Consider the following 23,938-nt stretch of genomic DNA (forward strand, 5'->3'; position numbering starts at 1 on the left):
CAGTGGGAGAATAAGTGAAGACCAGACCTATACAGTTGTAATAATGCTGAAATGATACTGAGTCCAACATCCAATGTTAATACTAGAGAACAGTTTATACCATGCAATAATGGCAGCTTCTAACTCTTTAAACATTCACCTGGCAATCCTGCATCCTCATGTAAGGCTACAGTCAACTGTTAGGTCATCTCTGGTTGGTCAGAATCCTTCTTATGATAATAAAGCAGGTAAGGATTCTGGGCTCTTCTGTCTTGGTTGAATTTAAACAGTCATTATCCAGATTCCCCCTCATGTAGTGCTGCTAACACTGATGCTCATCAACATGCTCAAATACAAACACGTGTTCTTTAGAATGTTCTTTATTTAATATCCACAATACAGCAAAGCTCTAACAATTCCTCTATTAATCATTAGTAATTCAACTCATTTCACAATAGTAGAGAGACCTAGTCATCATGACAGTGTTTCAGATGTAATGTTTAAGAGAACATGATGCTGGTACAGTGAATGCATCAATAGTAACTTGTCATGAGAAACAACCCTCAACAACTATTTGACATTACATTGGTTATTGTCATACTATTCACTGCTGCATTCAGACTTCAGCCCAATATCATCCATGTTGTTAGGATTTTAACTTCTATATTTAACAGCAAAGCAAGGATCAAAACATCACTTAACAGTTCTAACAAAATAACAGCTGCACTCGCTGTGAAGCTATAACAAACTACCAGTTGTATTGATTGTCTGAAACTATTGATTTACAGACTACAACTAGTCTTTCTGATCTCTTTCTCAGAGAATGTTGACCCCAACGACACTTTACATGTGAACAGCAGGTCCTTGTCCCAGTCTGCAGTCTGAATGGTCAGATAGCTGCTGATCTTGAAGGTTTTGTCTGGTTGCTGCTCAGCAGGGCTGGTAGAAACATCTTCTGTCACTGATTCACCATTAGACATCCAGCTGACATCTGCCAACTCCTTGGACTTCTGAGACAGGTTACTAGTCAGACACACCAGTGTTGCTCTGCTGGACTTGAGGTCTTCAGTGGATGGAGGGAACAGGGTCACAGCAGGTGTAGCCAGATCTCCATCTGTAGAAAGTAGTCAACGGATGGGATGAGAAGAAAACACAATGGATAACAGTTTATATTTCAGTACATGTGGGTATCATTACCAGTACACCCTGCATTAAGAGCAATTAAATAGAGAACTGCTCTTCATGATGTTTACAATGATATTGATAGAAGGAATCATACGGTGTTAAGGTGTTATTTTCCATGGAGCAGAGAGACAGAGACATGTCAGGAAACATTATTTATAATATTACTTCACAGTTCTGGAAGACTAAAATGCTAAAAGCTGAATGAAATGTGGACATTGTTCAAATAAAATACAAATAATTCACAAGCAGGTGGGGTAAGAAAAAGTATGCATTTGTCTAAGAAATTGAGCTGGATAAAACACTTTGAGAATAACAGAATAACAGAAACACAAGAAAAGCATGATAAAACACGAACATCCCAGACCAACCAGAGACATTCACACAGTCATCAAACTGTTTATAAAATATTTACAAACAACATACGAGACAAGATTTAAGCAGGTACAAAATATTAAATCAGTAAATATAAACGATATTATGAATTAAAACATTTAAAAATAATAATATCATAACAACGTTATATTAGAAACAAAACATATTCTGTAGATTAAAACAATAGAAGGGTACTCACCAGTAACAATGAGCTTGGTTCCTTGTCCGAATACCACAGTGATTCAGTTTGTATACACAGCCGTACAAAAACCTCCTCACTCTCTCTACTGAGAGGACTGGAACTGAAACATCCCATTCAGACAAAGCTTCACTCTCTCTACTGGCCGTCTCTATCACCAACAGTCCCCAGGTTACAGTCCAGAGTGGCCGTCTCTATTATCAACAGTCCCCAGGTTACAGTCCAGAGGGGTCGTCTTTATTATCAACAGTCCCCAGGTTACAGTCCAGAGTGGCCGTCTTTATTATCAACAGTCCACAGGTTACAGTCCAGAGTGGCCGTCTCTATCATCAACAGTCCCCAGGTTACATTCCAGAGTGGCCGTCATTATTATCAACAGTCCCCAGGTTACAGTCCATAGTGGCCGTCTCTATTATCAACAGTCCCCAGGTTACAGTCCAGAGTGGCCGTCTCTATTATCAACAGTCCCCAGGTTACAGTCCAGAGTGGCCGTCTCTATTATCAACAGTCCCCAGGTTACAGTCCAGAGTGGCCGTCTCTATCATCAACAGTCCCCAGGTTACATTCCAGAGTGTCCGTCTCCATCATCAACAGTCCTCCCCAGGTTACAGTCCAGAGTAGCCGTCTCTATCATCAACAGTCCCCAGGTTACAGTATAGAGTGGCTGTCTCTATTATCAACAGTCCCCAGGTTACAGTCCAGAGTGGAGGTCTCTATTATCAACAGTCCCCAGGTTACAGTCCAGAGTGGCCGTCTCTATTATCAACAGTCCCCAGGTTACAGTCCAGAGTGGCCGTCTCTATCATCAACAGTCCACAGGTTACAGTCCAGAGTGGCCGTCTCTATTATCAACAGTCCCTAGGTTACAGTCCATAGTGGCCGTCTTTATTATCAACAGTCCCCAGGTTACAGTCCAGAGTGGCCGTCTCTATTATCAACAGTCCCCAGGTTACAGTATAGAGTGGCTGTCTCTATCATCAACAGTCCCCAGGTTACAGTCCAGAGTGGCTGTCTCTATCATCAACAGTCCCCAGGTTACAGTCCAGAGTGGCCGTCTCTATTATCAACAGTCCCCAGGTTACAGTCCAGAGTGTCCATCTCTATTATCAACAGTCCCCAGGTTACAGTCCAGAGTGGCAGTCTCTATCATCAACAGACCTCCCCAGGTTACAGTCCAGAGTGTCCGTCTCCATCATCAACAGTCCTCCCCAGGTTACAGTCCAGAGTAGCCGTCTCTATCATCAACAGTCCCCAGGTTACAGTATAGAGTGGCTGTCTCTATTATCAACAGTCCCCAGGTTACAGTCCAGAGTGGAGGTCTCTATTATCATCAGTCCCCAGGTTACAGTCCAGAGTGGCCGTCTCTATTATCAACAGTCCCCAGGTTACAGTCCAGAGTGGCCGTCTCTATCATCAACAGTCCACAGGTTACAGTCCAGAGTGGCCGTCTCTATTATCAACAGTCCCTAGGTTACAGTCCATAGTGGCCGTCTTTATTATCAACAGTCCCCAGGTTACAGTCCAGAGTGGCCGTCTCTATGATAAACAGTCCCCAGGTTACAGTATAGAGTGGCTGTCTCTATCATCAACAGTCCCCAGGTTACAGTCCAGACTGGCCGTCTCTATCATCAACAGTCCCCAGGTTACAGTCCAGAGTGGCCGTCTCAATCATCAACAGTCCCCAGGTTACAGTCCAGAGTGTACATCTCTATCATCAACAGTCCCCAGGTTACAGTCCAGAGTGGCCGTCTCTATCATCAACAGACCTCCCCAGGTTACAGTCCAGAGTGGCCGTCTCCATCATCAACAGTCCTCCCCAGGTTACAGTCCAGAGTGGCCGTCTCTATCATCAACAGTCCCCAGGTTACAGTATAGAGTTGCTGTCTCTATTATCAACAGTCCCCAGGTTACAGTCCAGAGTGGAGGTCTCTATTATCAACAGTCCCCAGGTTACAGTCCAGAGTGGCCGTCTCTATTATCAACAGTCCCCAGGTTACAGTCCAGAGTGGCCGTCTCTATCATCAACAGTCCCGAGGTTACAGTCCAGAGTGGCCGTCTCTATTATCAACAGTCCCCAGGTTACAGTCCAGAGTGGCCGTCTCTATTATCAACAGTCCCCAGGTTACAGTCCAGAGTGGCCGTCTCTATCATCAACAGTCCCCAGGTTACATTCCAGAGTGGCCGTCATTATTATCAACAGTCCCCAGGTTACAGTCCATAGTGGCCGTCTCTATCATCAACAGTCCCCAGGTTACATTCCAGAGTGGCCGTCATTATTATCAACAGTCCCCAGGTTACAGTCCATAGTGGCCGTCTCTATTATCAACAGTCCCCAGGTTACAGTCCGGAGTGGCCGTCTCTATTATCAACAGTCCCCAGGTTACAGTCCAGAGTGGCCGTCTCTATTATCAACAGTCCCCAGGTTACAGTCCAGAGTGGCCGTCTCTATCATCAACAGTCCCCAGGTTACATTCCAGAGTGTCCGTCTTTATTATCAACAGTCCCCAGGTTACAGTCCACAGTGGCCGTCTCTATTATCAACAGTCCCCAGGTTACAGTCCATAGTGGCTGTCTCTATTATCAACAGTCCCCAGGTTACAGTCCATAGTGGCTGTCTCTATTATCAACAGTCCCCAGGTTACAGTCCAGAGTGGCCGTCTTTATTATCAACAGTCACCAGGTTACAGTCCAGAGTGGCCGTCTCTATTATCAACAGTCCCTAGGTTACAGTCCATAGTGGCCGTCTTTATTATCAACAGTCCCCAGGTTACAGTCCAGAGTGGCCGTCTCTATTATAAACAGTCCCCAGGTCACAGTATAGAGTGGCTGTCTCTATCATCAACAGTCCCCAGGTTACAGTCCAGAGTGGCCGTCTCTATCATCAACAGTCCCCAGGTTACAGTCCAGAGTGGCCGTCTCAATCATCAACAGTCCCCAGGTTACAGTCCAGAGTGTCCATCTCTATCATCAACAGTCCCCAGGTTACAGTCCAGAGTGGCCGTCTCTATCATCAACAGACCTCCCCAGGTTACAGTCCAGAGTGGCCGTCTCCATCATCAACAGTCCTCCCCAGGTTACAGTCCAGAGTGGCCATCTCTATCATCAACAGTCCCCAGGTTACAGTATAGAGTTGCTGTCTCTATTATCAACAGTCCCCAGGTTAAAGTCCAGAGTGGAGGTCTCTATTATCAACAGTCCCCAGGTTACAGTCCAGAGTGGCCGTCTCTATTATCAACAGTCCCCAGGTTACAGTCCAGAGTGGCCGTCTCTATCATCAACAGTCCCGAGGTTACAGTCCAGAGTGGCCGTCTCTATTATCAACAGTCCCCAGGTTACAGTCCAGAGTGGCCGTCTCTATTATCAACAGTCCCCAGGTTACAGTCCAGAGTGGCCGTCTCTATCATCAACAGTCCCCAGGTTACATTCCAGAGTGGCCGTCATTATTATCAACAGTCCCCAGGTTACAGTCCATAGTGGCCGTCTCTATTATCAACAGTCCCCAGGTTACAGTCCGGAGTGGCCGTCTCTATTATCAACAGTCCCCAGGTTACAGTCCAGAGTGGCCGTCTCTATTATCAACAGTCCCCAGGTTACAGTCCAGAGTGGCCGTCTCTATCATCAACAGTCCCCAGGTTACATTCCAGAGTGTCCGTCTTTATTATCAACAGTCCCCAGGTTACAGTCCAGAGTGGCCGTCTCTATCATCAACAGACCTCCCCAGGTTACAGTCCAGAGTGGCCGTCTCCATCATCAACAGTCCTCCCCAGGTTACAGTCCAGAGTGGCCATCTCTATCATCAACAGTCCCCAGGTTACAGTATAGAGTTGCTGTCTCTATTATCAACAGTCCCCAGGTTAAAGTCCAGAGTGGAGGTCTCTATTATCAACAGTCCCCAGGTTACAGTCCAGAGTGGCCGTCTCTATTATCAACAGTCCCCAGGTTACAGTCCAGAGTGGCCGTCTCTATCATCAACAGTCCCGAGGTTACAGTCCAGAGTGGCCGTCTCTATTATCAACAGTCCCCAGGTTACAGTCCAGAGTGGCCGTCTCTATTATCAACAGTCCCCAGGTTACAGTCCAGAGTGGCCGTCTCTATCATCAACAGTCCCCAGGTTACATTCCAGAGTGGCCGTCATTATTATCAACAGTCCCCAGGTTACAGTCCATAGTGGCCGTCTCTATTATCAACAGTCCCCAGGTTACAGTCCGGAGTGGCCGTCTCCATCATCAACAGTCCCCAGGTTACATTCCAGAGTGTCCGTCTTTATTATCAACAGTCCCCAGGTTACAGTCCAGAGTGGCCGTCTCTATTATCAACAGTCCCCAGGTTACATTCCAGAGTGGCCGTCTCTATCATCAACAGTCCCCAGGTTACATTCCAGAGTGTCCGTCTTTATTATCAACAGTCCCCAGGTTACAGTCCATAGTGGCCGTCTCTATTATCAACAGTCCCCAGGTTACAGTCCATAGTGGCTGTCTCTATTATCAACAGTCCCCAGGTTACAGTCCATAGTGGCTGTCTCTATTATCAACAGTCCCCAGGTTACAGTCCAGAGTGGCCGTCTCTATCATCAACAGTCCCCAGGTTACATTCCAGAGTGTCCGTCTCTATTATCAACAGTCCCCAGGTTACAGTCCATAGTGGCTGTCTCTATTATCAACAGTCCCCAGGTTACAGTCCATAGTGGCTGTCTCTATTATCAACAGTCCCCAGGTTACAGTCCAGAGTGGCCGTCTTTATTATCAACAGTCACCAGGTTACAGTCCAGAGTGGCCGTCTCTATTATCAACAGTCCCCAGGTTACAGTCCAGAGTGGCCATCTTTATTATCAACAGTCCCCAGGTTACAGTCCAGAGTGGCCGTCTCTATTATCAACAGTCCCCAGGTTACAGTATAGAGTGGCTGTCTCTATCATCAACAGTCCCCAGGTTACAGTCCAGAGTGGCTGTCTCTATCATCAACAGTCCCCAGGTTACAGTCCAGAGTGTCCGTCTCTATTATCAACAGTCCCCAGGTTACAGTCCAGAGTGGCCGTCTCTATTATCAACAGTCCCCAGGTTACAGTCCAGAGTGGCCGTCTCTATCATCAACAGTCCACAGGTTACAGTCCAGAGTGGCCGTCTCTATTATCAACAGTCCCTAGGTTACAGTCCAGAGTGGCCGTCTCTATTATCAACAGTCCCCAGGTTACAGTCCAGAGTGTCCATCTCTATTATCAACAGTCCCCAGGTTACAGTCCAGAGTGGCCGTCTCTATCATCAACAGACCTCCCCAGGTTACAGTCCAGAGTGTCCGTCTCCATCATCAACAGTCCTCCCCAGGTTACAGTCCAGAGTAGCCGTCTCTATCATCAACAGTCCCCAGGTTACAGTATAGAGTGGCTGTCTCTATTATCAACAGTCCCCAGGTTACAGTCCAGAGTGGAGGTCTCTATTATCAACAGTCCCCAGGTTACAGTCCAGAGTGGCCGTCTCTATTATCAACAGTCCCCAGGTTACAGTCCAGAGTGGCCGTCTCTATTATCAACATTCCACAGGTTACAGTCCAGAGTGGCCGTCTCTATTATCAACAGTCCCTAGGTTACAGTCCATAGTGGCTGTCTTTATTATAAACAGTCCCCAGGTTACAGTCCAGAGTGGCCGTCTCTATTATCAACAGTCCCCAGGTTACAGTCCAGAGTGGCCGTCTCTATCATCAACAGTCCCCAGGTTACATTCCAGAGTGGCCGTCATTATTATCAACAGTCCCCAGGTTACAGTCCATAGTGGCCGTCTCTATTATCAACAGTCCCCAGGTTACAGTCCGGAGTGGCCGTCTCTATTATCAACAGTCCCCAGGTTACAGTCCAGAGTGGCCGTCTCTATTATCAACAGTCCCCAGGTTACAGTCCAGAGTGGCCGTCTCTATCATCAACAGTCCCCAGGTTACATTCCAGAGTGTCCGTCTTTATTATCAACAGTCCCCAGGTTACAGTCCATAGTGGCCGTCTCTATTATCAACAGTCCCCAGGTTACAGTCCATAGTGGCTGTCTCTATTATCAACAGTCCCCAGGTTACAGTCCATAGTGGCTGTCTCTATTATCAACAGTCCCCAGGTTACAGTCCAGAGTGGCCTTCTTTATTATCAACAGTCACCAGGTTACAGTCCAGAGTGGCCGTCTCTATTATCAACAGTCCCCAGGTTACAGTCCATAGTGGCCGTCTTTATTATCAACAGTCCCCAGGTTACAGTCCAGAGTGGCCGTCTCTATTATCAACAGTCCCCAGGTTACAGTATAGAGTGGCTGTCTCTATCATCAACAGTCCCCAGGTTACAGTCCAGAGTGGCTGTCTCTATCATCAACAGTCCCCAGGTTACAGTCCAGAGTGGCCGTCTCTATTATCAACAGTCCCCAGGTTACAGTCCAGAGTGTCCATCTCTATTATCAACAGTCCCCAGGTTACAGTCCAGAGTGGCCGTCTCTATCATCAACAGACCTCCCCAGGTAACAGTCCAGAGTGTCCGTCTCCATCATCAATTGTCCTCCCCAGGTTACAGTCCAGAGTAGCCGTCTCTATCATCAACAGTCCCCAGGTTACAGTATAGAGTGGCTGTCTCTATTATCAACAGTCCCCAGGTTACAGTCCAGAGTGGCCGTCTCTATTATCAACAGTCCCCAGGTTACAGTCCAGAGTGGCCGTCTCTATCATCAACAGTCCACAGGTTACAGTCCAGAGTGGCCGTCTCTATTATCAACAGTCCCTAGGTTACAGTCCATAGTGGCCGTCTTTATTATCAACAGTCCCCAGGTTACAGTCCAGAGTGGCCGTCTCTATTATAAACAGTCCCCAGGTCACAGTATAGAGTGGCTGTCTCTATCATCAACAGTCCCCAGGTTACAGTCCAGAGTGGCCGTCTCTATCATCAACAGTCCCCAGGTTACAGTCTGGAGTGGCCGTCTCAATCATCAACAGTCCCCAGGTTACAGTCCAGAGTGTCCATCTCTATCATCAACAGTCCCCAGGTTACAGTCCAGAGTGGCCGTCTCTATCATCAACAGACTTCCCCAGGTTACAGTCCAGAGTGGCCGTCTCCATCATCAACAGTCCTCCCCAGGTTACAGTCCAGAGTGGCCGTCTCTATCATCAACAGTCCCCAGGTTACAGTATAGAGTTGCTGTCTCTATTATCAACAGTCCCCAGGTTACAGTCCAGAGTGGAGGTCTCTATTATCAACAGTCCCCAGGTTACAGTCCAGAGTGGCCGTCTTTATTATCAACAGTCCCCAGGTTACAGTCCAGAGTGGCCGTCTCTATCATCAACAGTCCCGAGGTTACAGTCCAGAGTGGCCGTCTCTATTATCAACAGTCCCCAGGTTACAGTCCAGAGTGGCCGTCTCTATTATCAACAGTCCCCAGGTTACAGTCCAGAGTGGCCGTCTCTATCATCAACAGTCCCCAGGTTACATTCCAGAGTGGCCGTCATTATTATCAACAGTCCCCAGGTTACAGTCCATAGTGGCCGTCTCTATTATCAACAGTCCCCAGGTTACAGTCCGGAGTGGCCGTCTCTATTGTCAACAGTCCCCAGGTTACAGTCCAGAGTGGCCGTCTCTATTATCAACAGTCCCCAGGTTACAGTCCAGAGTGGCCGTCTCTATCATCAACAGTCCCCAGGTTACAGTCCAGAGTGTCCGTCTCTATTATCAACAGTCCACAGGTTACAGTCCATAGTGGCCGTCTCTATTATCAACAGTCCCCAGGTTACAGTCCATAGTGGCTTTCTCTATTATCAACAGTCCCCAGGTTACAGTCCATAGTGGCTGTCTCTATTATCAACAGTCCCCAGGTTACAGTCCAGAGTGGCCGTCTTTATTATCAACAGTCACCAGGTTACAGTCCAGAGTGGCCGTCTCTATTATCAACAGTCCCCAGGTTACAGTCCATAGTGGCCGTCTTTATTATCAACAGTCCCCAGGTTACAGTCCAGAGTGGCCGTCTCTATTATCAACAGTCCACAGGTTACAGTCCAGAGTGTCCATCTCTATTATCAACAGTCCCCAGGTTACAGTCCAGAGTGGCCGTCTCTATCATCAACAGTCCACAGGTTACAGTCCAGAGTGGCCGTCTCTATCATCAACAGTCCCGAGGTTACAGTCCATGGTGCCCGTCTCTATTATCAACAGTCCCCAGGTTACAGTCCAGAGTGGCCGTCTCTATTATCAACAGTCCCCAGGTTACAGTCCAGAGTGTCCATCTCTATTATCAACAGTCCCCAGGTTACAGTCCAGAGTGGCCGTCTCTATCATCAACAGTCCACAGGTTACAGTCCAGAGTGGCCGTCATTATTATCAACAGTCCCCAGGTTACAGTCCATAGTGGCCGTCTCTATTATCAACAGTCCCCAGGTTACAGTCCGGAGTGGCCGTCTCTATTGTCAACAGTCCCCAGGTTACAGTCCAGAGTGGCCGTCTCTATTATCAACAGTCCCCAGGTTACAGTCCAGAGTGGCCGTCTCTATCATCAACAGTCCCCAGGTTACAGTCCAGAGTGTCCGTCTCTATTATCAACAGTCCACAGGTTACAGTCCATAGTGGCCGTCTCTATTATCAACAGTCCCCAGGTTACAGTCCATAGTGGCTTTCTCTATTATCAACAGTCCCCAGGTTACAGTCCATAGTGGCTGTCTCTATTATCAACAGTCCCCAGGTTACAGTCCAGAGTGGCCGTCTTTATTATCAACAGTCACCAGGTTACAGTCCAGAGTGGCCGTCTCTATTATCAACAGTCCCCAGGTTACAGTCCATAGTGGCCGTCTTTATTATCAACAGTCCCCAGGTTACAGTCCAGAGTGGCCGTCTCTATTATCAACAGTCCCCAGGTTACAGTCCAGAGTGTCCATCTCTATTATCAACAGTCCCCAGGTTACAGTCCAGAGTGGCCGTCTCTATCATCAACAGTCCACAGGTTACAGTCCAGAGTGGCCGTCTCTATCATCAACAGTCCCGAGGTTACAGTCCATGGTGCCCGTCTCTATTATCAACAGTCCCCAGGTTACAGTCCAGAGTGGCCGTCTCTATTATCAACAGTCCCCAGGTTACAGTCCAGAGTGTCCATCTCTATTATCAACAGTCCCCAGGTTACAGTCCAGAGTGGCCGTCTCTATCATCAACAGTCCACAGGTTACAGTCCAGAGTGGCCGTCTCTATCATCAACAGTCCCGAGGTTACAGTCCAGAGTGGCCGTCTCTATTATCAACAGTCCCCAGGTTACAGTCCAGAGTGGCCGTCTCTATTATCAACAGTCCCCAGGTTACAGTCCAGAGTGGCCGTCTCTATCATCAACAGTCCCCAGGTTACATTCCAGAGTGGCCGTCATTATTATCAACAGTCCCCAGGTTACAGTCCATAGTGGCCGTCTCTATTATCAACAGTCCCCAGGTTACAGTCCGGAGTGGCCGTCTCTATTGTCAACAGTCCCCAGGTTACAGTCCAGAGTGGCCGTCTCTATTATCAACAGTCCCCAGGTTACAGTCCAGAGTGGCCGTCTCTATCATCAACAGTCCCCAGGTTACAGTCCAGAGTGTCCGTCTCTATTATCAACAGTCCACAGGTTACAGTCCATAGTGGCCGTCTCTATTATCAACAGTCCCCAGGTTACAGTCCATAGTGGCTTTCTCTATTATCAACAGTCCCCAGGTTACAGTCCATAGTGGCTGTCTCTATTATCAACAGTCCCCAGGTTACAGTCCAGAGTGGCCGTCTTTATTATCAACAGTCACCAGGTTACAGTCCAGAGTGGCCGTCTCTATTATCAACAGTCCCCAGGTTACAGTCCATAGTGGCCGTCTTTATTATCAACAGTCCCCAGGTTACAGTCCAGAGTGGCCGTCTCTATTATCAACAGTCCCCAGGTTACAGTCCAGAGTGTCCATCTCTATTATCAACAGTCCCCAGGTTACAGTCCAGAGTGGCCGTCTCTATCATCAACAGTCCACAGGTTACAGTCCAGAGTGGCCGTCTCTATCATCAACAGTCCCGAGGTTACAGTCCATGGTGCCCGTCTCTATTATCAACAGTCCCCAGGTTACAGTCCAGAGTGGCCGTCTCTATTATCAACAGTCCCCAGGTTACAGTCCAGAGTGTCCATCTCTATTATCAACAGTCCCCAGGTTACAGTCCAGAGTGGCCGTCTCTATCATCAACAGTCCACAGGTTACAGTCCAGAGTGGCCGTCTCTATCATCAACAGTCCCGAGGTTACAGTCCATGGTGCCCGTCTCTATTATCAACAGTCCCCAGGTTACAGTCCAGAGTGGCCGTCTCTATTATCAACAGTCCCCAGGTTACAGTCCAGAGTTGCTGTCTCTATTATCAACAGTCCCCAGGTTAGTCCAGAGTGGAGGTCTCTATTATCAACAGTCCCCAGGTTACAGTCCAGAGTGGCCGTCTCTATTATCAACAGTCCCCAGGTTACAGTCCAGAGTGGCCGTCTCTATCATCAACAGTCCCGAGGTTACAGTCCAGAGTGGCCGTCTCTATTATCAACAGTCCCCAGGTTACAGTCCAGAGTGGCCGTCTCTATTATCAACAGTCCCCAGGTTACAGTCCAGATTGGCCGTCTCTATCATCAACAGTCCCCAGGTTACATTCCAGAGTGGCCGTCATTATTATCAACAGTCCCCAGGTTACAGTCCATAGTGGCCGTCTCTATTATCAACAGTCCCCAGGTTACAGTCCGGAGTGGCCGTCTCTATTATCAACAGTCCCCAGGTTACAGTCCAGAGTGGCCGTCTCTATTATCAACAGTCCCCAGGTTACAGTCCAGAGTGGCCGTCTCTATCATCAACAGTCCCCAGGTTACATTCCAGAGTGTCCGTCTTTATTATCAACAGTCCCCAGGTTACAGTCCATAGTGGCCGTCTCTATTATCAACAGTCCCCAGGTTACAGTCCATAGTGGCTGTCTCTATTATCAACAGTCCCCAGGTTACAGTCCATAGTGGCTGTCTCTATTATCAACAGTCCCCAGGTTACAGTCCAGAGTGGCCGTCTTTATTATCAACAGTCACCAGGTTACAGTCCAGAGTGGCCGTCTCTATTATCAACAGTCCCCAGGTTACAGTCCAGAGTGACCATCTTTATTATCAACAGTCCCCAGGTTACAGTCCAGAGTGGCCGTCTCTATTATCAACAGTCCCCAGGTTACAGTATAGAGTGGCTGTCTCTATCATCAACAGTCCCCAGGTTACAGTCCAGAGTGGCTGTCTCTATCATCAACAGTCCCCAGGTTACAGTCCAGAGTGTCCGTCTCTATTATCAACAGTCCCCAGGTTACAGTCCAGAGTGGCCGTCTCTATTATCAACAGTCCCCAGGTTACAGTCCAGAGTGGCCGTCTCTATCATCAACAGTCCACAGGTTACAGTCCAGAGTGGCCGTCTCTATTATCAACAGTCCCTAGGTTACAGTCCAGAGTGGCCGTCTCTATTATCAACAGTCCCCAGGTTACAGTCCAGAGTGTCCATCTCTATTATCAACAGTCCCCAGGTTACAGTCCAGAGTGGCCGTCTCTATCATCAACAGACCTCCCCAGGTTACAGTCCAGAGTGTCCGTCTCCATCATCAACAGTCCTCCCCAGGTTACAGTCCAGAGTAGCCGTCTCTATCATCAACAGTCCCCAGGTTACAGTATAGAGTGGCTGTCTCTATTATCAACAGTCCCCAGGTTACAGTCCAGAGTGGAGGTCTCTATTATCAACAGTCCCCAGGTTACAGTCCAGAGTGGCCGTCTCTATTATCAACAGTCCCCAGGTTACAGTCCAGAGTGGCCGTCTCTATCATCAACAGTCCACAGGTTACAGTCCAGAGTGGCCGTCTCTATTATCAACAGTCCCTAGGTTACAGTCCATAGTGGCTGTCTTTATTATCAACAGTCCCCAGGTTACAGTCCAGAGTGGCCGTCTCTATTATCAACAGTCCCCAGGTTACAGTCCAGAGTGGCCGTCTCTATCATCAACAGTCCCCAGGTTACATTCCAGAGTGGCCGTCATTATTATCAACAGTCCCCAGGTTACAGTCCATAGTGGCCGTCTCTATTATCAACAGTCCCCAGGTTACAGTCCGGAGTGGCCGTCTCTATTATCAACAGTCCCCAGGTTACAGTCCAGAGTGGCCGTCTCTATTATCAACAGTCCCCAGGTTACAGTCCAGAGTGGCCGTCTCTATCATCAACAGTCCCCAGGTTACATTCCAGAGTGTCCGTCTTTATTATCAACAGTCCCCAGGTTACAGTCCATAGTGGCCGTCTCTATTATCAACAGTCCCCAGGTTACAGTCCATAGTGGCTGTCTCTATTATCAACAGTCCCCAGGTTACAGTCCATAGTGGCTGTCTCTATTATCAACAGTCCCCAGGTTACAGTCCAGAGTGGCCTTCTTTATTATCAACAGTCACCAGGTTACAGTCCAGAGTGGCCGTCTCTATTATCAACAGTCCCCAGGTTACAGTCCATAGTGGCCGTCTTTATTATCAACAGTCCCCAGGTTACAGTCCAGAGTGGCCGTCTCTATTATCAACAGTCCCCAGGTTACAGTATAGAGTGGCTGTCTCTATCATCAACAGTCCCCAGGTTACAGTCCAGAGTGGCTGTCTCTATCATCAACAGTCCCCAGGTTACAGTCCAGAGTGGCCGTCTCTATTATCAACAGTCCCCAGGTTACAGTCCAGAGTGTCCATCTCTATTATCAACAGTCCCCAGGTTACAGTCCAGAGTGGCCGTCTCTATCATCAACAGACCTCCCCAGGTTACAGTCCAGAGTGTCCGTCTCCATCATCAATTGTCCTCCCCAGGTTACAGTCTAGAGTAGCCGTCTCTATCATCAACAGTCCCCAGGTTACAGTATAGAGTGGCTGTCTCTATTATCAACAGTCCCCAGGTTACAGTCCAGAGTGGCCGTCTCTATTATCAACAGTCCCCAGGTTACAGTCCAGAGTGGCCGTCTCTATCATCAACAGTCCACAGGTTACAGTCCAGAGTGGCCGTCTCTATTATCAACAGTCCCTAGGTTACAGTCCATAGTGGCCGTCTTTATTATCAACAGTCCCCAGGTTACAGTCCAGAGTGGCCGTCTCTATTATAAACAGTCCCCAGGTCACAGTATAGAGTGGCTGTCTCTATCATCAACAGTCCCCAGGTTACAGTCCAGAGTGGCCGTCTCTATCATCAATAGTCCCCAGGTTACAGTCCGGAGTGGCCGTCTCAATCATCAACAGTCCCCAGGTTACAGTCCAGAGTGTCCATCTCTATCATCAACAGTCCCCAGGTTACAGTCCAGAGTGGCCGTCTCTATCATCAACAGACTTCCCCAGGTTACAGTCCAGAGTGGCCGTCTCCATCATCAACAGTCCTCCCCAGGTTACAGTCCAGAGTGGCCGTCTCTATCATCAACAGTCCCCAGGTTACAGTATAGAGTTGCTGTCTCTATTATCAACAGTCCCCAGGTTACAGTCCAGAGTGGAGGTCTCTATTATCAACAGTCCCCAGGTTACAGTCCAGAGTGGCCGTCTTTATTATCAACAGTCCCCAGGTTACAGTCCAGAGTGGCCGTCTCTATCATCAACAGTCCCGAGGTTACAGTCCAGAGTGGCTGTCTCTATTATCAACAGTCCCCAGGTTACAGTCCAGAGTGGCCGTCTCTATCATCAACAGTCCCCAGGTTACATTCCAGAGTGGCCGTCATTATTATCAACAGTCCCCAGGTTACAGTCCATAGTGGCCGTCTCTATTATCAACAGTCCCCAGGTTACAGTCCGGAGTGGCCGTCTCTATTGTCAACAGTCCCCAGGTTACAGTCCAGAGTGGCCGTCTCTATTATCAACAGTCCCCAGGTTACAGTCCAGAGTGGCCGTCTCTATCATCAACAGTCCCCAGGTTACAGTCCAGAGTGTCCGTCTCTATTATCAACAGTCCACAGGTTACAGTCCATAGTGGCCGTCTCTATTATCAACAGTCCCCAGGTTACAGTCCATAGTGGCTTTCTCTATTATCAACAGTCCCCAGGTTACAGTCCATAGTGGCTGTCTCTATTATCAACAGTCCCCAGGTTACAGTCCAGAGTGGCCGTCTTTATTATCAACAGTCACCAGGTTACAGTCCAGAGTGGCCGTCTCTATTATCAACAGTCCCCAGGTTACAGTCCATAGTGGCCGTCTTTATTATCAACAGTCCCCAGGTTACAGTCCAGAGTGGCCGTCTCTATTATCAACAGTCCCCAGGTTACAGTCCAGAGTGTCCATCTCTATTATCAACAGTCCCCAGGTTACAGTCCAGAGTGGCCGTCTCTATCATCAACAGTCCACAGGTTACAGTCCAGAGTGGCCGTCTCTATCATCAACGGTCCCGAGGTTACAGTCCATGGTGCCCGTCTCTATTATCAACAGTCCCCAGGTTACAGTCCAGAGTGGCCGTCTCTATTATCAACAGTCCCCAGGTTACAGTCCAGAGTGGCCGTCTCTATTATCAACAGTCCCCAGGTTACAGTATAGAGTGGCTGTCTCTATCATCAACAGTCCCCAGGTTACAGTCCATAGTGGCCGTCTCTATCATAAACAGTCCCCAGGTTACAGTCCATAGTGGCCGTCTCTATCATCAACAGTCCCCAGGTTACAGTCCAGAGTGTCCATCTCTATTATAAACAGACCCCAGGTTACAGTCCAGAGTGGTTGTCTCTATTATCAACAGTCCCCAGGTTACAGTCCAGAGTGGTCGTCTCTATTATCAACAGTCCCCAGGTTACAGTCCATGGTGCCCGTCTCTATTATCAACAGTCCCCAGGTTACAGTCCAGAGTGGTCGTCTCTATCATCAACAGTCCCCAGGTTACAGTCCAGAGTGTCCGTCTCTATTATCAACAGTCCCCAGGTTACAGTCCAGAGTGTCCGTCTCCATCATCAACAGTCCTCCCCAGGTTACAGTCCAGAGTGTCCGTCTCCATCATCAACAGTCCCCAGGTTACAGTCCAGAGTGGCCGTCTCTATCATCAACAGTTCTCCCCATGTTACAGTCCAGAGTGGCCGTCTCTATCATCAACAATCCCCAGGTTACAGTCCAAAGTGGCCGTCTCTTATCAACAGTCCCCAGGTTACAGTCCATAGTGGCCGCCTCTATTATCAACAGTCCCCAGGTTACAGTCCAGAGTGGCCGTCTTTATTATCAACAGTCCCCAGGTTACAGTCCAGAGTGGCCATATCTATCAACAACAGTCCCCAGGTTACAGTCCAGAGTGGCCGTCTCTATTATCAACAGTCCCCAGGTTACAGTCCAGAGTGGCCTTTTCTATCATCAACAGTCCCCAGGTTACATTCCAGAGTGGCCGTCTCTATTATCAACAGTCCCCAGGTTACAGTCCAGAGTGGCCATCTCTATTATCAACAGTCCCCAGGTTACAGTCCAGAGTGGCCGTCTCTATTATCAACAGTCCCCAGGTTACAGTCCAGAGTGGCCGTCTCTATTATCAACAGTCCCCAGGTTACAGTCCAGAGTGGCCGTCTCTATTATCAACAGTCCCCAGGTTACAGTCCAGAGTGGCCGTCTCTATTATCAACAGTCCCCAGGTTACAGTCAAGAGTGGCTGTCTCTATCAACAGTCCCCAGGTTACAGTCCAGAGTGGCCGTCTCTATCATCAACAGTCCCCAGGTTACAGTCCAGAGTGGCCGTGACTGTCATTAACAGTCCCCAGGTTACAGTCCAGAGTGGCCATCTCTATCATCAACAGACCTCCCCAGGTTACAGTCCAGAGTGGCCGTCACTATCATCAACAGTCCCCAGGTTACAGTCCATAGTGGTCATCTCTATCATCAACAGTCCCCAGGTTACAGTCCAGAGTGTCCGTCTCATCATCAACAGTCCCCAGGTTACAGTCCAGAGTGGCCGTCTCTATCATCAACAGTCCTCCCCAGGTTACAGTCCAGAGTGGCCGTCTCTATCATCAACAGTCCCCAGGTTACAGTCCAGAGTGGCCGTCTCTATCATCAACAGTCCCCAGGTTACAGTCCAGTGTGGCCGTCTCTTATCAACAGTCCCCAGGTTACAGTCCATAGTGGCCGCCTCTATTATCAACAGTCCCCAGGTTACAGTCCAGAGTGACCATCTCTATCATCAACAGTCCCCAGGTTACAGTCCAGAGTGGTTGTCTCTATTATCAACAGTCCCCAGGTTACAGTCCAGAGTGGCCGTCTCTATCATCAACAGTCCCCAGGTTACAGTCCAGAGTGGCCGTCTCTATTATCAACAGTCCCCAGGTTACAGTCCAGAGTGGCCGTCTCTATTATCGACAGTCCCCAGGTTACAGTCCAGAGTGGCCGTCTCTATCATCAACAGTCCCCAGGTTACAGTCCAGAGTGTCCATCTCTATTATCAACAGACCCCAGGTTACAGTCCATAGTGGCCGTCTCTATTATCAACAGTCCCCAGGTTACAGTGCAGAGTGTCCTTCTCTATCATCAACAGTCCCCAGGTTACAGTCCAGAGTGTCCATCTCTATTCAATCAATTTTATTTTATATAGCCCTTCGTACATCAGCTAATATCTCGAAGTGCTGTACAGACACCCAGCCTAAAACCCCAAACAGCTAGTAATGCAGGTGTAGAAGCACGGTGGCTAGGAAAAACTCCCTAGAAAGGCCAAAACCTAGGAAGAAACCTAGAGAGGAACCAGGCTATTAGGGGTGGCCAGTCCTCTTCTGGCTGTGCCGGGTGGAGATTATAACAGAACTATGCCAAGATGTTCAAAAATGTTCATAAGTGACAAGCATGGTCAAATAATAATCATGAATAAATCTCAGTTGGCTTTTCATAGCCGATCATTAAGAGTTGAAAACAGCAGGTCTGGGACAGGTAGGGGTTCCATAACCGCAGGCAGAACAGTTGAAACTGGAATAGCAGCAAGGCCAGGCGGACTGGGGACAGCAAGGAGTCACCATGGCCGGTAGTCCCGACGTATGGTCCTAGGGCTCAGGTCCTCCGAGAGAAAGAAAGAGAGAAGGAGAAAATTAGAGAGAGCCAAGATTTTCAAAATGTTCATAAATGACAAGCATGGTCAAATAATAATCAGGAATAAATCTCAGTTGGCTTTTCATAGCCGATCATTAAGAGTTGAAAACAGCAGGTCTGGGACAGGTAGGGGTTCCGTAACCGCAGGCAGAACAGTTGAAACTGGAATAGCAGCAAGGCCAGGCGGACTGGGGACAGCAAGGTGTCATCATGCCCGGTAGTCCTGACTTATGGTCCTAGGGCTCAGGTTCTCAGAGAGAAAGAGAGAACGAGAGAATTAGAGAGAGCATACTTAAATTCACACAGGACACTGGAATAGACAGGAGAAGTACTCCAGGTAACCAACTGACGCTAGCCCCCCGACACATAAACTACTGCAGCATAAATACTGGAGGCTGAGACAGGAGCGGTCAGGAGACACTGTGGCCCCATCCGAAGAAACCCCCGGACAGGGCCAAACAGGAAGGATATAACCCCAGCCACTTTGCCAAAGCACAGCCCCCGCACCACTAGAGGGAAATCCTCAACCACCAACTTACAATCCTGAGACAAGGCCGAGTATAGCCCACAAAGGTCTCCACCACAGCACAAACCAAGGGGGGACGCCAACCCAGACAGGAAGATCACGTCAGTAACTCAACCCACTCAAGTGACGCACCCCTCCTAGGGACGGCATGAAAGAGCACCAGCAAGCCAGTGACTCAGCCCCTGTAACAGGGTTAGAGGCAGAGAATCCCAGTGGAGAGAGGGGAACCGGCCTGGCAGAGACAGCAAGGGCGGTTCGTTGCTCCAGAGCCTTTCCGTTCACCTTCACACTCCTGGGCCAGACTACACTCAATCATATGACCTACTGAAGAGATAAGTCTTCAGTAAAGACTTAAAGGTTGAGACCGAATCTGCGTCTCTCACATGGGTAGGCAGACTGTTCCATAAAAATGGAGATCTATAGGAGAAAGCCCTGCCTCCCGCTGTTTGCTTAGAAATTCTAGGGACAATTAGGAGGCCTGCGTCTTGTGACCGTAGCGTACGTATTGGTATGTACGGCAGGACCAACTCGGAAAGATAGGTAGGAGCAAGCCCATGTAACGCTTTATAGGTTAACAGTAAAACCTTGAAATCAGCCCCCTTGCCTTAACAGGAAGCCAGTGTAGGGAAGCTAGCACTGGAGTAATATGATCAAATTTCTTGGTTCTAGTCAGGATTCTAGCAGCCGTATTTAGCACTAACTGAAGTTTATTTAGTGCTTTATCCGGGTAGCCGGAAAGTAGAGCATTGCAGTAGTCTAACCTAGAAGTAACAAATGCATGGATTAATTTTTCTGCATCATTTTTGGACAGAAAATTTCTGATTTTTGCAATGTTACGTAGATGGAAAAAAGCTGTCCTTGAAACAGTCTTGATATGTTCGTCAAAAGAGAGATCAGGGTCAAGAGTAACGCCGGTCCTTCACAGTTTTATTTGAGACGACTTTACAACCATCAAGATGAATTGTCAGATTTAACAGAAGATCTCTTTGTTTCTTGGGACCTAGAACAAGCATCTCTGTTTTGTCCGAGTTTAAAAGTAGAAAGTTTTCAGCCATCCACTTCCTTATGTCTCAAACACAGGCTTCTAGCAAGGGCAATTTTGGGGCTTCGCCATGTTTCATTGAAATGTACAGCTGTGTGTCATCCGCATAGCAGTGAAAGTTAACATTATGTTTTCGAATAACATCCCCAAGAGGTAAAATATATAGTGAAAACAATAGTGGTCCTAAAACGGAACCTTGAGGAACACCGAAATGTACAGTTGATTTGTCAGAGGACAAACCATTCACAGAGACAAACTGATATCTTTCCGACAGATAAGATCTAAACCAGGCCAGAACTTGTCCGTGTAGACCAATTTGGGTTTCCAGTCTCTCCAAAAGAATGTGGTGATCGATGGTGTCAAAGGCAGCACTAAGGTCTAGTAGCACGAGGACAGATGCAGAGCCTCGGTCTGACGCCATTAAAAGGTCATTTACCACCTTCACAAGTGCAGTCTCAGTGCTATGATGGGGTCTAAAACCAGACTGAAGCATTTCGTATACATTGTTTGTCTTCAGAAAGGCAGTGAGTTGCTGCGCAACAGCTTTTTCTAAAATTTTTGAGAGGAATGGAAGATTCGATATAGGCCGATAGTTTTTTATATTTTCCGGGTCAAGGTTTGGCTTTTTCAAGAGAGGCTTTATCACTGCCACTTTTAGTGAGTTTGGTACACATCCGGTGGATAGAGAGCTGTTTATTATGTTCAACATAGGAGGGCCAAGCACAGGAAGCAGCTCCTTCAGCAGTTTAGTAGGAATAGGATCCAGTATGCAGCTTGAAGGTTTAGAGGCCATGATTATTTTCATCATTGTGTCAAGAGATATAGTACTAAAACACTTAAGTGTCTCTCCCGATCCCAGGCCCTCGCAGAGCTGTGCAGATCCAGGACAGCTAAGCCCTGGAGGAATACGCAGATTCAAAGAGGAGTCCGTAATTTGCTTTCTAATGGTCATGATCTTTTCCTCAAAGAAGTTCATGAATTTATTACTGCTGAAGTGAAAGCCATCCTCTCTTGGGGAATGCTGCTTTTTAGTTAGTTTCGCAACAGTATCAAAAATAAATTTTGGATTGTTCTTATTTTCCTCGATTAAGTTGGAAAAGTAGGATGATCGAGCAGCAGTGAGGGCTCTTCGGTACTGCACGGTACTGTCTTTCCAAGCTAGTCGGAAGACTTCCAGTTTGGTGTGGCGCCATTTCCGTTCCAATTTCCTGGAAGCTTGCTTCAAAGCTCGGGTATTTTCTGTATACCAGGGAGCTAGTTTCTTATGACAAATGTTTTTCGTTTTTAGGGGTGCTATTATCAACAGTCCCCAGGTTACAGTCCAGAGTGGCCATCTCTATCATCAACAGACCTCCCCAGGTTACAGTCCAGAGTGTCCGTCACCATCATCAACAGTCCTCCCCAGGTTACAGTCCAGAGTGTCCGTCTCCATCATCAACAGTCCCCAGGTTACAGTCCAGAGTGGCCGTCTCTATCATATACAGTGCTCCCCAGGTTACAGTCCAGAGTGGCCGTCTCTATCATCAACAGTCCCCAGGTTACAGTCCAGAGTGGCCGTCTCTATCATCAACAGTCCCCAGGTTACAGTCCATAGTGGCCATCTCTATTATCAACAGTCCCCAGGTTACAGTCCAGAGTGTCCGTCTCTATTATCAACAGTCCCCAGGTTACAGTCCAGAGTGTCCGTCTCCATCATCAACAGTCCTCCCCAGGTTACAGTCCAGAGTGTCCGTCTCCATCATCAACAGTCCCCAGGTTACAGTCCAGAGTGGCCGTCTCTATCATCAACAGTCCTCCCCATGTTACAGTCCAGAGTGGCCGTCTCTATCATCAACAATCCCCAGGTTACAGTCCAAAGTGGCCGTCTCTTATCAACAGTCCCCAGGTTACAGTCCATAGTGGCCGCCTCTATTATCAACAGTCCCCAGGTTACAGTCCAGAGTGGCCGTCTTTATTATCAACAGTCCCCAGGTTACAGTCCAGAGTGGCCATATCTATCAACAACAGTCCCCAGGTTACAGTCCAGAGTGGCCGTCTCTATTATCAACAGTCCCCAGGTTACAGTCCAGAGTGGCCGTTTCTATCATCAACAGTCCCCAGGTTACATTCCAGAGTGGCCGTCTCTATTATCAACAGTCCCCAGGTTACAGTCCAGAGTGGCCATCTCTATTATCAACAGTCCCCAGGTTACAGTCCAGAGTGGCCGTCTCTATTATCAACAGTCCCCAGGTTACAGTCCAGAGTGGCCGTCTCTATTATCAACAGTCCCCAGGTTACAGTCCAGAGTGGCCGTCTCTATTATCAACAGTCCCCAGGTTACAGTCCAGAGTGGCCGTCTCTATTATCAACAGTCCCCAGGTTACAGTCAAGAGTGGCTGTCTCTATCAACAGTCCCCAGGTTACAGTCCAGAGTGGCCGTCTCTATCATCAACAGTCCCCAGGTTACAGTCCAGAGTGGCCGTGACTGTCATTAACAGTCCCCAGGTTACAGTCCAGAGTGGCCATCTCTATCATCAACAGACCTCCCCAGGTTACAGTCCAGAGTGGCCGTCACTATCATCAACAGTCCCCAGGTTACAGTCCATAGTGGTCATCTCTATCATCAACAGTCCCCAGGTTACAGTCCAGAGTGTCCGTCTCATCATCAACAGTCCCCAGGTTACAGTCCAGAGTGGCCGTCTCTATCATCAACAGTCCTCCCCAGGTTACAGTCCAGAGTGGCCGTCTCTATCATCAACAGTCCCCAGGTTACAGTCCAGAGTGGCCGTCTCTATCATCAACAGTCCCCAGGTTACAGTCCAGTGTGGCCGTCTCTTATCAACAGTCCCCAGGTTACAGTCCATAGTGGCCGCCTCTATTATCAACAGTCCCCAGGTTACAGTCCAGAGTGACCATCTCTATCATCAACAGTCCCCAGGTTACAGTCCAGAGTGGTTGTCTCTATTATCAACAGTCCCCAGGTTACAGTCCAGAGTGGCCGTCTCTATCATCAACAGTCCCCAGGTTACAGTCCAGAGTGGCCGTCTCTATTATCAACAGTCCCCAGGTTACAGTCCAGAGTGGCCGTCTCTATTATCGACAGTCCCCAGGTTACAGTCCAGAGTGGCCGTCTCTATCATCAACAGTCCCCAGGTTACAGTCCAGAGTGTCCATCTCTATTATCAACAGACCCCAGGTTACAGTCCATAGTGGCCGTCTCTATTATCAACAGTCCCCAGGTTACAGTGCAGAGTGTCCTTCTCTATCATCAACAGTCCCCAGGTTACAGTCCAGAGTGTCCATCTCTATTCAATCAATTTTATTTTATATAGCCCTTCGTACATCAGCTAATATCTCGAAGTGCTGTACAGACACCCAGCCTAAAACCCCAAACAGCTAGTAATGCAGGTGTAGAAGCACGGTGGCTAGGAAAAACTCCCTAGAAAGGCCAAAACCTAGGAAGAAACCTAGAGAGGAACCAGGCTATTAGGGGTGGCCAGTCCTCTTCTGGCTGTGCCGGGTGGAGATTATAACAGAACTATGCCAAGATGTTCAAAAATGTTCATAAGTGACAAGCATGGTCAAATAATAATCATGAATAAATCTCAGTTGGCTTTTCATAGCCGATCAT

The 23,938-nt window shown here is 48.2% G+C and overlaps 1 protein-coding gene across 1 annotated transcript in view; it reads right to left on the minus strand.

Moving 5' to 3' along the window:
• Nucleotides 1–348: 348 nt before the first annotated feature.
• LOC129867629 (immunoglobulin lambda-1 light chain-like) overlaps nt 349–23,938 on the minus strand; it is a 36,750-nt gene continuing 13,160 nt past the window's right edge. Inside the window, exons 4-5 of the mRNA XM_055941156.1 lie at nt 1,736–1,769; nt 349–1,093 (exon numbers count right to left, since the gene is read on the minus strand). Coding sequence (XP_055797131.1) covers nt 762–1,093; nt 1,736–1,769 — 366 coding nt within the window. The 3' untranslated portion in view covers nt 349–761. The remainder of the gene's footprint in view (nt 1,094–1,735; nt 1,770–23,938) is intronic.

The sequence above is a fragment of the Salvelinus fontinalis genome, chromosome 2 (assembly GCF_029448725.1).
Source record: "Salvelinus fontinalis isolate EN_2023a chromosome 2, ASM2944872v1, whole genome shotgun sequence".
NCBI classification, from domain to species: domain Eukaryota; kingdom Metazoa; phylum Chordata; class Actinopteri; order Salmoniformes; family Salmonidae; genus Salvelinus; species Salvelinus fontinalis.